Genomic DNA, 18,777 nt, shown 5'->3' on the forward strand with positions numbered 1-18,777 from the left:
CTCTTTGGTAAAGGCTATGGACAGGACTGATGCAACACGGTCAATATTTAAACCAGTTCCATTAATAGCATTATCTGGTAGTGTCTCATATTTTCCATAAGCAGAGATGTCCAGGCCTGCAGAGGGGAGCAGATAGGAGTGTTCCTGTGTGTGTCAAGGACAAGCAGTGGCACTCGCCCAAAAAGAACCTGAGCCAGCACGGCAAACTAAACACTCCCTAACAGCAATGAAACGGACTGAAGAGATCAGCACATCATTAGACAAAAGAAATATTTTTCTTAGGGGCAGTGAGGTGATGAGTAACTTTCAAATATGCATGTTTTGCACACCCTCGATAGTGGAACGCTGATATAAACAAAGGATCAAGACCAGATGTTTTCAAGGAATAACACAAAAATACCGTGTTTGATCGTGCCAGTAGTGATACTTGTAGTGTAGCAACCATGACATTCTTGATTTAAATATTATACATGAATATCATTTGGTTGCTGTCATGGAAAGTCACAGCAGCCGCTGTGGCGCTCAGCAGGGCAAGTGAGCGATTTTCTTTCAGATCTTATCTTTTTCAGTAGCCCATTTTTTTTAAAGCTGTAATGACCTCCAGCCCTGACTAAGTATAGATGTGCATGCACAGGGCTTCTGTGACCAACTGCTCCGAGTAGGTAATGGAGGATAAGACCAGTGTAACCTGATGAGCAGCCTCCTTCGTGATCTCAATACACCTAGCTGTGAAGGACTCCATTGATGCCCCATCCTGAGGGGTCCATTCTAATAGTTAGGAAACAGTTTCAGAATAGGTATGCTAGTACAGTCTTCTGCTTACTAAGTAGAAAAGTGAGTCATTTAGGGCAGGTTTTTCCTCTCAAAAACAATGTAATGATGTTCTTTATTTCTTTCCTCATTTTCCTCAGGCGTTGGTGAGTTGGGACACATGGAGCCCTCTTCAATGGTCCTGCTGGGGCTCCTTTTTGTTCATGGACTACTAGCCTGTGGTGCCCAGCAGACTCATGGGAGTCCGTCAGACAGCAGCCATGGCAGGGAAAGGACCCATGAATTTGAGAGTAGTGAGGATGATTTGGAGAGAGAGTTTCTCTATGCTGGAAGGACCAAGCGTGCTCCAGCTGAGCAGCCGCAGGACAAGTGCTCCTACACTTTCATTGTGCCTCAACAAAAAGTGACCGGAGCCATCTGTGTCAACTCCAAGGAGCCAGAGGCAATGCTGGAGAATCGGGTCAACAAGCAGGAGTTAGAGCTGCTAAATGTGGAGCTACAGAAACAGAAGAGGCAGATCGAGACCCTGCAGCAGTTGGTAGAGGTCGACGGAGGTATTGTCAACGAGGTCAAGCTCCTGAGGAAGGAGAGCCGTAACATGAACTCCAGAGTCACTCAGCTGTACATGCAGCTGCTCCATGAGATCATCAGGAAGAGAGACAATGCCCTCGAATTGGCTCAGATGGAAAACAAGATCCTGAACCAAACCTCTGAGATGCAACAGCTCACCAGTCGATACAAGGATCTCGAGCACAAGTACCAGCACTTGGCTTCTTTGGCCACGAACCAATCAAGTCTTATTGCTCTGTTGGAGCAGCAGTGCCAGAGTCGCCCTCCCCCTCGTCCCGTGCCGGTCCCCCAGCCACGGTCTCAACCACCTCTACCATCACCTCCTCTCACCAAGCCTTACCAGCCACCTGTCCTTCCACGAATTAGCAAAACAATCAGCAACGAGATCCAGAGTGACCAAAAATCTATAGTGCCTCTGCCAACGATGCCCACTGGCACACACAGCCCCTCCACCACTAACAAGCCCTCTGGTGAGTCTAACAAAGTCCATTATGAACTTTTAAATGATGGCACTCCAAGTTATATTTGATGCATTCTTACCAAAACATTTGCCGTCCTTAACAAAGGATTGTGTGTCTGAATTAACTATGTTATAAACCTCGTAATCATTGATGACAAGCCACCACTAAATACCCATTCTTCCATTCAAAGCCAATTGGAATACGTCCCACACATTCCCAGGGTATAGGGCACTCAGTGAGAACAGCAATGCTGTTGTTACAGCCTTTTGAGATGCATATATTGTCATTCCCACGACTCAACCCAGACAAAAACACAAAGAACGTTAGCAGAGTAAATACATGTGCCTAAATGGATGTCTGGATCCAAGCCTATATGGGACTCTTCAACACATGTTAGTGAATGATAAAGCTTTAAATTGATGTGAATGGTGTTTTATGGTATCAGTTGCAGAGAGTGGTCTGTTGCCGTTCCCTTTCCCCACTTTAATTAGGAAACAGTTTTTAAATGGTGGAAAAAGGGAACAAACCATTCTCAACATGACTAGTGGGAGCTTTTTCCATTGACATTGTGTGCTACGGCTTGCCATTTTCACTCGGCTGCATGTGAACGGTAGCCTTTGTACAGAATGTTTGAAAGGAGGCAAGTAATTTCCTGCCCATGGCCATGCAACTAACACCCCAACATGTTACATAAACCCACAACACGAACAGAGAACTGCACACAATGCAGGAATAGAGAGGAAGGAAGAGAGAGAAACAAAGAGATGGCGTCAAAGAAAAAAAGGAGCGGGGGGAGGGGTAAAGTACGGACAGAAAGAGATACCGAGAGCCAGTGATGTCATTTGTTCCAGTTGCACCGGGCAAGAATCAGTCATATGTTCCACCAAAGCAGCAGACTTTATCAGGCAGAACCAAGAAGGGCAGGGCTCTCTGGCTTGTATCTGCTCAACAGACATTCCTGAGAGTAAATGGATGGCAGAGAGAGAGCCGAGAGACAGATATCATCCAAAAAACATGTTTCTGAGAGCCAAACTTCTCTTCTTTTGCAAACCGAACCACTCCCTCACCTCTACTCCTTTGCATGACCCCCTATTCTCTTTTCATTTGTTTCCATTGTATTTAAACACTTTGTAATCCGGGCCAGTTGGCAAACCACACAAGTGTGAAATCTTGAGACCTTAAACACTTTCACAGCCAATTGAAGCCGAGGAGCCAGTGGCCCCATTAGTGTTTTTCCATATTTACTAGGTTGGAAATTTGGGGTAAAATCATAATGGTACACAGACAGGCAAACCCTGTTTCACTGATTTGCACCATAATAAAACAATCTTGACCTTGCACACATTCTCCAAAACATTTGCAGAATTAATTATATTACTGCAGAAAACATTACTTTTCTTTGATTCAGAGAGTTTCTTTCAGTTTTAGATAAGAAATGTGTCTTCTTAACACGTTGTAGATGCCACACTGTTACGTCACATAACCTTTCGTCATATTGGAAAAACACTTACTGACAAGGGTTTACAAGCTGTCTGTAATTTATTGTAGTCCCAGAAATCCTTTCTTCTAAACATGACGTGAGGCTTAACATGCACGCCTCTAACTAGAATTATGTGTGCGTACATGTATCATAAAGTACAAAAACCTAAGTGAAAGAAACTAAAATAATATTACTCCTGCAGAGTAGAGAACTCCAGATGAGAGAACGTTTTTCTTGTGTTTCATCATTCAGTAGTCAGGATTCCCTTTGCCCTCATGCCAGTGTTTCTTTTGGCTGCACAGCCGGCAGCCATTTCCCCTGTGAGAGGAGCAGCCAAAGTCAATTCCACTGTTAAAATGAGAGCCTCTGCTGAAAAATGGGATTCCCTGTGACAGAGTATAAACGCTTTTTGTGTCACTATGGCTTTCTTTCCATTTCCCTTTCTCACCTTTTGAATTATTGTTTTAACTGACTCAATTTCACATGCTGTACATGCATTGTTGTCATCTTTCTTATTTTAGGGCCATTTAAAGATTGTCTGCAGGCTCTGGATGATGGCCACACTTCCAGCGGCATGTACCTGGTGAAGCCAGAGAATGCCAACCGCCTTATGCAGGTGTGGTGTGACCAGAGACATGACCCAGGCGGCTGGACCGTGATACAGAGGAGGGTGGACGGCTCTGTCAACTTTTTCAGGAACTGGGAGACATACAAGGTGCGACAACCTCACACTAAATCAAGGACCTCATAGTTGAGAGGAAAACAGGTGGCTTATGTTAGTTGTTTTACCGTTAACCATTACTGAATAGGTAATTGGTCAGCTCTTAAAGTGTCTGATGTAGTAACAGCCTTGGCTACTGCCAAAGCCATGAGTCATTCATTCCTGCAACATCCGTTGGTCTTTCTAAATGAGTTCACAGTCAAATAAAATTGTGGGAATAATGAACATCAATTGTTTGTGTCAGCATTCCTGATGTTCTGTACAAATAACCCTTATTTTCTGAATATTGCTTTACAATGTATATGATAATCAGGGCTGTGGAGTAGTTCAATTTGTACTCAGGGGAACTTCTTTAACTTTTGAAAGGGAAACCCCTCACCCAGGGAGAAGCCGTTCACTGTTTGCTGGCCCATCATCCACATGGGTCCTGGTTAAATCTCAGCTAAAGGCAACAATAGTGATATATCCAAGACTTTCACAAAAACCTTAAAACCACACAAGAGCTGAAGGGGTGTTTCCATGATCCAAAGCATGTGCAGGGTACGGGAGCCAGAACAAAGCAGTAAGACAGAATCCAGTATATATCTGATCTTGTGCTCTAGATATTTTTCCTGCTGTGATTTCATTAACAAAAAAATTAGTTGAAAACTGGGCACTCGATGCTAGCTTTACACTTGACTCAGAGGGTCCATTTATAATATTGCTCCTGGACAATAACCAACTTTATTTGAGAGATGACAGTGTAGACATTGGGGAAAGAGATAGAGGGATGCAAGGGCTGGAATGGAATCTGGGAGGTTGTTTAGCAGTAGCCCCCCCCCCCTCCTATTAACCCTTAGCATTTAGAAGTTCTGAATTCTGAATAATGATTTCACTATCTGATTGTGATCTTTTCATCACTGACCTTCACAGCAAGGTTTTGGCAACATTGATGGTGAGTACTGGCTGGGTCTGGAGAACATCTACTGGCTGACTAACCAGGCAAACTACAAATTGCTGGTCACGCTGGAGGACTGGTCCGGCAGGAAGGTGTTTGCAGAGTATGCCAGCTTCAGAGTGGAGCCTGAGGCCGACTTCTACAAGCTAAGGGTGGGCCGTTATCATGGCAACGCTGGAGACTCCCTCACCTGGCACAACGGCAAACAATTCACAACACTGGACAGAGACCATGATACATATACAGGTAAAAATAAATAAATAAAAAGCACAGTGTTAGAAAGTATTAAACTAGGCAAACTCGTAGCTTAACACCAATAATATGTTAATGCATGCAGCGTGACAGATTTGTTTATTTTTTCAATGTTTTCTAGGCAATTGTGCCCACTACCAGAAGGGAGGCTGGTGGTACAACTCTTGTGCCCATTCAAATTTGAATGGAGTTTGGTACAGAGGAGGACACTACCGCAGCCGCTACCAAGATGGAGTCTACTGGGCTGAGTTCAGGGGAGGAGCCTATTCACTCAAGAAAGTGGTCATGATGATCCGTCCAAACCCAAACACCTTCCACTAAGGATCCAAGGAACACATCCTGTACTGCGTCTCTAACTAAACACAAACCATGACAGCTCCTAAAACCCATACAATCTGTAGCCTTTTTTCTTTCAGTGGCACCACACCAAGCCGGGGGACAGAGAGACGGATGACGTTGAAAGTGCAATATCAAAACGAGCTGGTATACTGGTACCTCCTGCACTTTGTGCACCAGTACACAGTTGTCTGTAGCTTGTTCCCCTCTACGTATGACTGATTGCTCAGGAGTTGTATGACTGTCTTTGATGAAACCTGTTTAGCTGACAGTGTTCTCATTTGACCAGAGTGAGAAAAACAATAAGAACATAATTTAACATTAGAGAATAAAGCCAGACAATATATATTTAGTATGTATGTAAAGTTGTTTTTTGCAATAACAAGCAAATGAGGTTGACACAGGAAACGTATCCGGTGACTTTTAATTTCATTCTAAATACATTTTCCAAATGTGTAATTTAACAGTAACATTTATTGACTTGAATACAGGGTTGATATTCTGGCCAGTTTGATTTATTACAGCAAGATATAGTATTAAAAAACAGTGCCATTTTCTTTTGTAACAGAAAAGCACAACTGTTAATAGCAATACCTGAAGTTATAAACAGTTTGCCTATTTAACAGATAACATCAAAGAACAAAATCAACATTTGAGGTGGTGGCCCCATTTTCCTGCTTTTTATTTTCTCAAAGAAACTTATTTTGAAATCTTGAATTGCTTGAACAGGTATCCACCAATTTGCTTGTATGAATCAAGTACTGTATTTACTGTATAAATTTAGTTTGTTGATGTCAATAGATCCAACACATTGCGTTTGTACATAAAAGATATTTGTAATATAATGTATTAAAACCTTATTACACTGCAGTAAATATATGTACAGTTTGTGTGTTTTTCTTTTTTTTTGGCGTCTCTTGGTATAAAAAAGTACTTAGTTTAGTTAAGCAGCACTTTAATAACAACAGTCATATACATTTATAACATTGTATTCATATCATTTTTTGCAACTTATGTTGGTGTTATGCAAGCCTTATTTATGCATACCTCTAAACAGAGAGGCTTGACACTAAGATTTTACATTTTTGATATAGGTTTAGCACCCTGTGGTGACATTACGTGTTTAACCGTCAGGTATTTCTCATGAGAACAAGAGACAGACGATGAGCCAATATTGTGATCCATCACTTAATTATCCCTGTGGGGAAACTAGCTGTTAATATTAGCACTTTGCATGCAGAGCCACGTGCTTTTCTATGATTTAGTCGACATGTTCTGTCAAAAGCATGAAGGTAATCTCCTCAATGCATCATTTTAATGCTCAACTTGTTTCTGTTAATCCCCCTAAAGCCTACGTGTCCCTTAATATATCGAAGCATGCCAGAGGAAAGCTTATAGAATATAAACCCATAATAATTGTTCTGACTGTATCAAATATGCTATATTGTATATTATTCCTTGAAATCTTAATTGAGTAAATATTCATATATTTTCAATTTTATTAGATATAAATTATTAAGTGGAGTACTTACATTTTTAAGACAAATTTAGGGCAAAAAGTTTGGAGTAATGTGAATATGAATTCCAAAGATTATTGCTTTGTTCATATGGAAAGCGAAAAAGCTTACAGTGCATGCCTCCACCATGCAGTAACCACAACTTTTAGCAAATATGGTTTTAATTGTGTCCTATTGAGCAACACCTTCATTTGTTCCTTTAATTCGCAATGCAAACAAATGAAACAGAATGAAATTATTTCAGTACAGTAGAGTAAAAATGAACGTGCCATTATGAAAAACTGCATTAAGTGTTTCCAATCAGAAAGATCAAGTTGAGAGAAGTGGTTGCATACACACATGTTGTCTCAAACACCATCAGGCCCAGTGTTAGCGTAAAGAGTCGGCACACCAGGGACTGACAAATGAAATGTGACTGGCTCTTAAAACTAATGCATCCAGCAGTCCCCTTCCTTGACAGCAAAAAACACCTTTTCTTTATGCGTGTCAATGGGATTTCCAACAACAGCTGGAAAATGAGGCAAAAGTGACTTTACACTGCAATGAACCAAGCTCCATTAATGTCATATTTTGTAACCAGTCTTGAGCAGAGCAAGTTTTAGACAGTTTAGAGAGCATTTGAAATCAATTCAGTACAAATGCCTGTGACTGACAACTTCAGAGACAATCTGAGACCAATTATCAACAGAGCAAAACATGGTTTGTGTATTTACACGCCCTCGCTCCACATAAAAACTAACTCACCATGTTAGCACTATGTGATGCCAAAGTAAAGATGGCTGCTTATGTGATGGTAGCTAAAACACTTTTACTACATTACATCTACAAACACTGGCTGCTAGAAGAACAGAAAAGCTAAACAACCTTATTGCCCATAACAAAGAGGCTTTGGATGAGACAACGGAAGAGATTCATCATCACGACTGTCACTCTTGTCAGCTGAGTTTACACTAAAGATGGTTGGGACAGTAAACACACTGTATATTGATCTTCTGCCTTCCCAGATAGGTCAACACTTTTTTTTAATGTATAGCATTTGCATCTTAAAACCAGTTCATGCCTGTTTTGTCAATTAACCTTCTCGTGGTAAAACCGAGGACTGTGTTTCACCGTCTCCATAAACAGAGACGACAGACTCCTTGGAAGCCGTGTGTGTCTGAGGACTCACCGCGATGGAAAACCTTCAGTAAGGGTGGCCTCTGCAGCCCCCACTCCTCAACCAACATGGAAAACCATGAGCTGACACAGTGCTCACTCAGCACAAAAACAACCGCATTTCCTGGCCCTTCAAACCTGAGCCTTCAAACTGGCGTGTATTGTTGTTTCACATCTGTAAAAGTCCATGTCCTTGTACTATTAAATGGAACCATTTTTATTTTCCTGTGCTCCCACGAATCGTTTTCACTCCACCTTTTGAGTAAATGTAGTCCAGGAGAAACCACTGCACAAATGATTCACTTGGGACTTTAACCACCCACATTTCAGGTTTTTACTAGAAACAAATGCAGGCATCCCTAAAGAGATGCATCATAGCTTATAATGTATTGTTAATTATTTGGAAAGCTCTATCAAATATAATAAATTAATTGGGGTAGACATGATCGTCTAATTAAGGTCCGCGCTTGTGTTTAGGATTTGTTACATATCTAGTAGCACTAGGACAGGGCTGTGTGGGGGAGGTGGCTTTTCCATTGTATTCTTTGCCAATTTTCCAGTGGTTATGAACCGCGAATGCTACGATATGTTCATGCATGTTGCCAACAATACATCTTTAGAAACAAACACTAACTTTGAAACGGAATCCCTCCTCTTGTAAGGAAACAACAGTAATCATGAACTGTCTTCAAAGAGAATATGTCAATCCCCTTTTCTTCTCTTCAATGTGATCATGCTTATCATTATGTCATAACTAACCGCAGACTGAACACATACTGATGTACCACACCATGCAATCCGTCACTGTCACATCTCGACATTCCACTAAGGTGACAACACTCCTTCTTGAGCACAACCTATAATTGTCACACTTCAGCTTAATCCCAACTCTATGGAATGCTGTATAGTGAGATTCAACTAAATGTTGCACAATAAAAGATAACCGACTTCTTTTCCCAAGTAAACTATTCAAAAGGCTCCCCATTACTGCTGCAACATTATTGTGATGCATATGGGAGTTATTAAGAGGTGCTTAAAAGTAGGAACACATACTAATGTGGTGAGGCTTCTCTTAGGGAGAATAGTCACTTCATGGTTTATTACTTACATAGTGGAACTTTTTCTGTTTTCCAAAAGCTCAGCGTTTGAACACAATTCCAACAGTGGAGATGTGCAGCTTTGCTTATAACTTTAGGGCCACATGCTTTGGCCATTGATTCATGTTCTTCCAAAACGTCTGTGAGTACTCTGCAGGGAACTTGCAGGAAATCTCAAAAGGAGGGAGGATACAAATTTTCTTTAGCACAATGGAAATTTGTATTTTGTAAAGTATTACTGTGGCTGTTCCAGTGTTACAGCAGTCCACTTAGTCAACAGCATGTTGTTAGCGAAGTGTCCTTACTCTGAGACACAAATGTCAGCATGTGACCTTCAAGAACTCTCTGCATGTTCATTTCTCAGCTCTCTGTATCAACATACAAACTTAATCTGTAGCATAAGAAACACGCTGTTACGTTCACAAACGTTTCTGAGGGCAGTGGCAGAGACTCAGGAGCAGAGGAAAACACAGGAGTCGAGGTGAGGTGAAAAAACTCTCTTTACTAACAAAAGGTCACACGAGGACTTTCAGGGAACTCAGGCCGGAAGGCGAGGCAACACAGGCAAGGAACAAAAACGATGTGGCCCAGAACAAGGTGTAGACACAGACTAGATACACAGGGGAACGAGACACAGGTTGAAACAATGAGGGCGGGGCTTGCAATCATACAGGAGGCAGAGGAGTGGCTGAGGGCAGGTGAAGGGAATGAACAATTAGGGACAGGGCAGACGATCACAGGGACAGGAAGTGCAGGGAAACAGGAAGCACACAGGATGTTACACAAGCAGTGGTCTAACAGCGCAACACAGAAGCAGCCGTACACTAAGAGCCCCTAAATCTGTAGGCTACTTCTGTGAGTCAAAAAGACTGCAGCATGGATCAACTCCAGTATAAAAGATTGACTCAGCTTTAATAAAGGAAAATATGAATGACATGATAAAATGAGTGGTTTCTCAGAATCTGACAGATGTTCCTCTTGACAAAAATACAGATTTAATTTGTCACCATACTCTATGCTAAGAGTTGCTAATAATTTTATAAAATACCAGCATCCAACGATAACTATAAAGCGACCAGTGACATGCGTGAGGTTCAAGGCTGGTGAGGCACTGACTCTTACAGAGTCAGATTTACAACTATATGAACACAATAGAGTAGCTTAAATCACCATTCAATTGGCAGCGTGCACGTTGACTACTGGTTGTTTTTCATATTTCATATCAGCATGCTTTACACACACAAAGGAAAGGTACATATTTGATTCCACCAAGTTATAGCAGCTCAGAGAAAGAGTGCATTTCCTCTGCACCACTGTGTGCTTTTTAATTTGCCTTCAATTCCACAATTCATACTCATTCAATACAAATACAAATAGTCTATATAGCCTACTGCATTGTGTGCATGGTCTTACTACCTTCTGGACAAAAATATCTGTGACTTTGTTGTAAAAGTCCTCCTTATCTTCTTTTTGTTTCTAAAGTGTAGAAGAAGAGCAGCGGCAGAACAAGTGTAAACCCGTGGGCTCTCGCACGCCCCCTTGCTTAAGGCAGAGGTACTGCCCTTTGCTTTTTCATTGCGGTTTTGTCAGATCAGCAGGACTAAATAGGTTTTACACATACGTGAAATACACTACCTATTCTATGGAAAGAAAGGGTGTATAATAAAAGTGTCTACAAATATACAGTGGTGACAAACAATGAGAAAAGCAAAAGGCACAGTTTGTGAGTAAGTGCGCAATCTGAGGTGAAGCACAGCTCGTAGCTGCCTCACCTCGCTTGTCTCCTCTCGGTTTGAACAGGACATGCGCACATTCAGCGATTTTTATTATAAAATGCTTGAAATGCTTGGAATCCCACAGCAATTACATTTATAGCACAGATCAGTAGAGAAATAATAATATTTATTTGATTTGATTATTATTTGTTTTTTACTTTTCAGGATACCAGTGCCTCCCTGAAAGAGTAAAAGTAATACAGTGTAATAAAGATCACAGCAGTAGTAGACGGCATTGTATAAAAATGGCATTATATACACTTTTCCCTTGTGTTCTAAATAAAAAGCTCAATACTTTGGGTTACTGTTATACTGTTTTCACTGTTGTTGTTCACATGAATGTGATGCAAATTCTTATTGTGTCCACCCAGAAAAGTGCAGATATCAGCAGAAAAATTGCAAGAATCATGCAAGGTTATAAACTTGAGACAAAAATGTTAAACTGCTTCAAGTGCTACATTTAGCAACAATAAGAGACGAAGACCAAAAATATATTTGGTATATTAACAGGAGTGTTATGCCTGTGACGGAAGATGTGTTGAGTTGCTGGTGTCAATGGGGAGCTTAGGTTGCAGCAATAATAGAAATAATGAACTTAAAAGAAAACAGCAGATAAAACCAAAACAACAGACTAAAATGCAAAGAACAGTGATTTCCATATGGAAAGCATTCCAGTCTGGGGCCTCCAACAACAGCAAGATAGGCTGATGCCTAAATGTCTTGAGATGCTCAGAGTTTACTCCTCAGTAGCGTGGAGAACAAATCTTTGAACAAACAAAGGATTTATGAACTTCAGGAATAGCTCACTAAGATAAGGCGCTAAAACAAAAACCTGAGGTGAAAACCCAGCTCTGCTGAGGGGGAAAATCAGTGGGCTTTCACACAAGGATTTTTATAACCGCAATGTGCAGACGAAGCTGTCATACCGAAAGGTTGTTGCAAATTAATAGTTTTTCCAGAGTGATTGAGTTGGGTGGAAGTGGTCCAACACGCAAAATACATGAAGAGAATAGTTCTATGGGTGGTTAGAGCTCGGTTTGAAAGGCACCGACCGGGCCTGGGTTCAACTCCACCACGGAATTGGACATGGGAGTGCATCTCCTGGAGAGACAAGGTTATGGAACAGAGCCACAAACTTGGACACCCTCAGGTTTGGTACGGAAACTCTGCATTCATCTGGGGAAGAAAGAAGATGAACATCATAAGACATACCTAGACATGGAAGAATGCGACTATTTGAATAACTACTATAACAAGCATACTATACTGGTATTTATTACGTTTGTTATGACATACTATGACTTTTGAATGCTATTTTCATGGCATTGTATATACTTTTTTTGACAGACCACACTCATATGACATTTATTTGGCATACTATTAAATTTATTTTGTGTAGCCCAAATCAAAAATTAGCTTCAGAAGGTTTTACAATCTGTACAAATATGACACACACCACACTACTCTGATGGGGTTTGTGTTAGCTTCCAGCCTTTCCTTCGTTTGGCCTCCAGCTAACACCGTGATGTAATCTTGATTTCGGCTCAGGTTAATCTCTCACCTATCTTAGTGAAAGCACCGTTATGAATATTATATCCAAGGACTTCACTATAACGTAACATTAGCTAACGTTAGTGACTTCCCTGGCGTTACAGTTACTCAGTATCATTAGCAGGAAACATTCAGGTTAAATCAAACAAACCCATGTTGTCAATCTACAGCAGCTAACGTCAGCTAACAAGCAGCTAGATTCACAGACAAGCTAGTGGACACCATTCCTTGTTGGTTGCTTAACATCGCCAAAGGTCATGTTTTAAGTGAATACAGTTGCCTTAACTGTTACCTGTTGTGCTTTGTTGTCTTTTGCATTTGGTCACAGCCTTGATTGCAGCCACATGAGGCCTGTGCCCTGCAGCCATGGCACGCGGGGGATCAGGCTGTTGTTTGAGTGAGTCAGGCCGAGAGTCACTGTCAGACTTCCATAAATTGTCACTTTGCGTATTTCCTTATTTTATATTGCTTACGTTAGATGTATACACAGCTAACCATATTTTCGCATTACGGAAATTGGTTACTTTTGCACTCACGAACGTCAGTTGACAGATCTCGCAAGTCTGTTGCTGAGACCGCAAAAGGTCTCGAGCGAAGTGTTCTCCGGATATGTATGGAATGGAAGCCCATTTCTGACACTTTGATGAAAAGATTAAGATCTTCACAGAGGTGGAAATGGGCTTCCATAGATTTTGTCCGTCGGAAAAGTGCTAATCCTATTTTCAAAATGTTTGGAAGATATGTGGCTTGCCACAAGCTTTACATGAAAGAATCAGCCATAATCGGTATTCACATTCACTTCTCCCATTGGAGTTAATATACTCAGGACTTCTGAGGACCTGCCACAGGTCTCCTGAAGGGGCATGGCAGTGGTGATACCCATGTGACACATAAAATAGAGGAAAATGCCTTCTTTCTGAAATGTCTCTGTTCGCACTCTTTTGGTTGAGATGCAGTTTCCAGTGGCTTCTTAGAAGGAATCCCTCCATGAATAAACAAGCCTTCAAACCACAGGATTGTATTTTCATCTTGTGTAGGTGGGAACCCTCCACCTGTTTTCCTCTTCTTCCCCACAAGCTGCACTCCTAACTACCAAATCCATTGTAACGTGGCAGCATTATCTCATTCAGGGAGCAGAGAAATACAAAACTGTTAAGCAGGCCAATTATGCTCCATTGTCATATGATATGGTGGATTGTGATTATCCTTAATATGTCAGACACAATTTGATGAAGGAATTGTTTCCACATCAGCCCTATTACAATAATGTCAAATGGCATATATGGAAAAATATTTAAAGGCTCCATCTTTTTCAGAGACCACTCCAAATTATCCTAAAGGGAAAGTAAGTTATGGACAAACAGCTTGCTCCCATTTTGGATTTAATTAACTAATGGGTCACATTATCAAATTACAAGGCAGCAAGAGAACCTGCCTGCTACAGGGAATAAATGACACTTTCTTAACTGAGATGTGTGAGAAGGTTGGAGCTTTAGGACTTTGTGGCTGCATAAGACAAATGAAACAAAATTGAAGGATCCACCGGCCATGTCCTAGTTGCAAAACTGCAATAAGAAAACTAATCCTGATAATAAAAGTATCAATAATTAAGTAGATATTATCAGATGTTAATCTCACATCAGTCCAACTGTTAAAGTTCATTATAGAGAGCCCCAATACGTCATAACCATAGAATGCAGTTAAGGAATCATTGTGCAAATGTGACAACCTCAGGTTTCCTGGCCTTGTATTCTGTGGGTCTTTTTATACTCAAACTCTACGTAATTGAGCTCATTATTTTAGGATTATAATGCTTACATTAAAACAATTCCTTTATGTCATTACCAATTTCAGCAAAGAGTGATACTTATTTCCTATCACATGTTTCAAGTATTAGGTCGTTACTGATCAGCAAGTGACACAATATTTGACTAAATGTTTCGGTCTAAACACTGGAATATTTCTTAATAAACTCAGTGACAAACTGCAATATGCAGTCTGAAAGAATAGTTAGAAACTATTTCAAGAAAATGTCAGTGAAAATAAATAAAAAATGTCAGTCTCAAGAGAACTTTGAAATTGAAAAAGGTATTTTCAGACATCTGGTTGGTGATTATCATAAACAAAATGTGTATAGCTTCATTTTTAAACCAGTAACCTATCAATTAAAGCAGTTTGGTTTTCAGACATCTTGTTTACATTAAACTGCAGAGCTCTTGGCACTAAAGAGCAACCTTTCCAAGGTGTATTTATTAAGCTCCAGCTCCCTCTGGAGGGCCAAAGGTGCACATACATCAGATATTCCCCCAGATGGTAGTCATCTACCGTATGTCAGAAACACATTTGATATGTCTTGTTGTTAAACAGAATTAATGTTGTTGACAGAATTAATGACTGTCTTTTTTGTTTGTTTTTGCTTTGGCTCATTTGAGTTTGCAAGCACATGTAAATATATATAAGTAAATAAATACATTTTTGAGAAACACAAAAGACAAATCGGAGCCAAATGAGCGTCTTTATTTTACAAACGCATTATTATATTGACATTTTTTATATAATAAAAAAGCAATTTACAAGCTTAAAAACCAAAACAAAGCAGCACAGAATGATTATGAGTAAAATATATAATTTGAATAAATATATTTTATTTCATGCTATAAAATAAATTCATAAATGGCAATAGATACAACAAATCAGCTCGAGCTAGCTTTATTTACTTCATAGATGTACAAAACAGTAGAGTTCTGAGGTTCACAGTTGGGTTGTGAGGTTGTGTGTAGAGTGGACAAAACGGGTTGGGGCTTTTCTGCTATCATGGTTCAGTTCATGGTCTCCAGGGCTCCTCGAGCTTCAGCTCTGTGGAAAGTATGGGCTCATTGAGACATTGAGGCAGATTGTTTGGGAACCACTGACTGAGGAATTGTCTCCCCACCTGAAGAGAAGTGTACAATTATACTATGGACATAAGCAGTATGTCCAATGAGACCACTTTTAACACTATATACCCTGAGTTCTAAGTTGTTTTTTTGCCTTGTCACCAAATACATATGAGCCAGAAACATTATAGTGCAGAGTTTAGGGAGTTGTAAAAGTAAAAGGAACAATAGCTTGACTGAAAACGTCCCCCTTGACCAGAACAACTACAACTAGTCTCAGTGCCGTGGAGCCAAAGGAAACCAATGAACCCCGACATGACAACAGGTAGCCGGCTCCCAAACAGTGGCTATAGAGCCTAAAATCCCTTTCATTATCGGACAGAGCTGGAGGTGCAACTCTAAACAGTGCTACTGAGTTTGATGACTGAACCACACGCTCAGTCCTTGTGTTGCCGTTTACTGACTACCACTGGATTTTGATGAGCATTTAGAACACCAGCAAGCAACACCGCTTTTTATATTTATATGTTTTTCTGAAGAGGAAAGTCAACCTGTCCAAAGTTTCAGAAAATATATAAAAAATTAAATCAATATCAAATTGTCCTGGTCCTATTTCCATTCAACGGCTCCCTGACATTCAGTTTGTTTGATATACGACAGGCCAATATTTCAATAGGCTTGATGATTCCAATACACCACTTTTAAAAAGGTTATTGCTTTTTCTTATAATACACAGTGGACAGAAACTGACAGAAAAGCTATGGAAGACTTAAGATATTTTTTTCTAAGCCTGTATCAGTGTTTGTAAACTACCTGAAGTGAGTTTATTATAAAAAGAATAGGACGAGCTGCAATTTCAAAAAGTAGTCTGACAGCCTTCCCTGTAAACGCTTCCTTTTGATTACTTGTGGCCCACAATGCATCTCCTGTTCTTCTTAGAAGTGTGGAACTAAGAGGTGACAAAGTCGATTCGAGTGTGTCAAGTTCAGTTGGTTGTGTAGGTGTGTATCACATAAGTAACTATAGTTCATGAAAAGCATTAAAACAATTTCCCCTCTATTCACCTATGATGATTACATGGGTTTGTTTAAAAAAAAAATCGGACTAGTCTAAAAGCACCATTTAAGGGGAAAAGGTCCCTCCTAAAGTGGTTGAAGCCATTATAGCTGAATCTCTTAATTAAGGGTAACAGAGATAAACTGGACTTCCCGGATGGAATTGGTATTTACTATTAAAAAAATAATAATAAAAAAAACCTAAGTGCACAATTGATGACACAAATACAAAAATAAAGTTACAGAATTATCCATTGGTATTTTCATACAATTTTGTGATTGAGCAATGTGCAATTCAGCTACAGCATATGGGGGCTTGTTCTGTTTTTCTCCCCAAATATTCAGTTTATTATCTGCTAAATATGCAAGCAGCTGTTCCCCTGACAGATGCTCCGAGAGAACAGAGAGGAAGTAGATCTGTGTTTCTCATGCATCTCCTTCCTACATTGAAATGCCTTAAACTACCATACATTGTTAAGATTGTCCTCAGTGGTTGGCGAGGAGTGAAACAGTGTAGTCTCTGAACACGGGGCAACAGCTTGTGGGGAACAAGTCTGCCTCATTTGATTGTAATCAATTGCTACAAAATCAGTTAAACCTTAAAATCCATTCCGTGACAATAAACAAAACCAAAAAAACAGGTTGAATGATAAAAAGCAAAAATGAGGGAGCAGGACTTGAGCTGAAAAAAACAACATAATGGACAAGAATGACATGAATTAATTTCTATTCATCCTCAGTAACACCTCCATTACAAAATGAAAGAGGCACAGGAATCTAAGTGCCAGAATCTAAAATGTAAAGCTTGTGGCAAGGCACTAAGTTCAAGATGCCACTTTTTGTAAAGTATTTTCTCTCTTTTTTTGTTTACATTGGCTTTAAACAATTATAATACCTATTGCACACCTTTTATATCATCAGCTTTTGTATGGCTTAATATTAATATTATGTTATTTATGACTTCACTTCTTAATGTCTTCTTAGCAAATTGTTCAAATTTTACACAAGTGATTGTTATAAAGCTGGGAAACGTACATTCCTTACAAATAGCAATGAACTAGTCCTACATTAAATTAAGAACCTAGTCTTCCAAATGAGCATTCAATTATGCTGTACAGTCAAAATGTACGGTTAAAAATCAACTATTAGTCTTTGGTGTGAACTATTGGCACAAAGTCCTTTTAGCAGTTTGTACCCATTACTCACAAAACATAACTGACAAGGAGGTATGCATGTCATCCTTTTTTTCTAGGTGAAGGGCAAGAATCATCAGAGGCAGAATCAAGTTATTCAGCTACTGATGTTGGTGAGGTCAGATCAGCTGCCAAACCTGCAACATCAACATCAGCGGTTGACAGAAGAAAAATAAAAACATAGGAAACATTCTACTGTACAGGTTGACAGACTGTGGGAGTGAAGACCAAAAGTGTTGGTGTGATAAATCCTTACATACAAAGATAAAGAAAAGCTAGCTATACAGATTTTTGCAAAATTTCCCTATATTTTGGTTTGCTTTCTTTGCTGTCAATGAGTGAAGACAATGACCGCAGATTCAGTGGAATAAAAAGGGACTGCGCTCTCGACAATCGACATAAGCAACAAAACACAATAGTCACCTGCGAAACGCACACAAAGTAGAAAATTATATGGAAACTGTAAATTAATAAAAAAACAATTCATTGACACAAATTCAGCATGGACCAGGTGGGACAGAATACAAGCGTATAGCAGGTGCTCTTCAAAAAAAAGTATTAAACAGCTGGATGGCAGATAAGAAAGCAGGATAGCACAAAGAGGACCACCCAGCTGAGCTTTAAATTTCTTAAATATCACAAGATAACCATTCAGGCCTTCTAAGTGCCTTCTTTTGTATTTACTGTGAAAGCAGATTCCTTGAAATCTCAATGGAATTAAACCCATGTCTCTATTTACTAACAACACCCCCGTCCCTGATCCCCACGGTTCAAACAGTATCGCTAAAATGCTTTCCATGCATGACTTGAAGCTAATAGTTTTCATGTGATTGCAGTCTCATCAAAGTTCACAAAATGTTTACTCAGGAGCAAGATCACTACTGTGAAGCTAGTACTACTCTGATACTACTGCATTGGTATTAAGACAGAAATTGGCACATTTTCTCAATGGCACAACACCCATCTCGCCCACTAAACTCTGCAAAGTGCATCAATACTTTGGATCACCAGCTAGCGCTAACAACCTTTA

General features: G+C 39.9%; 1 protein-coding gene across 1 annotated transcript; it reads left to right on the forward strand.

Moving 5' to 3' along the window:
• The first annotated feature begins 931 nt into the window (after window positions 1–931).
• Window positions 932–5,513, forward strand: angptl2b (angiopoietin-like 2b). Its single transcript, XM_034541862.1, has 4 exons — window positions 932–1,811; window positions 3,804–3,997; window positions 4,916–5,186; window positions 5,314–5,513. The coding sequence occupies exons 1-4, from the start codon at window positions 932–934 to the stop codon at window positions 5,511–5,513; spliced, it is 1,545 nt and encodes a 514-aa protein (XP_034397753.1).
• The last annotated feature ends 13,264 nt before the right edge of the window (window positions 5,514–18,777 follow it).

This window comes from Cyclopterus lumpus, chromosome 9 (assembly GCF_009769545.1).
Source record: "Cyclopterus lumpus isolate fCycLum1 chromosome 9, fCycLum1.pri, whole genome shotgun sequence".
In the NCBI taxonomy this organism is placed as follows: domain Eukaryota; kingdom Metazoa; phylum Chordata; class Actinopteri; order Perciformes; family Cyclopteridae; genus Cyclopterus; species Cyclopterus lumpus.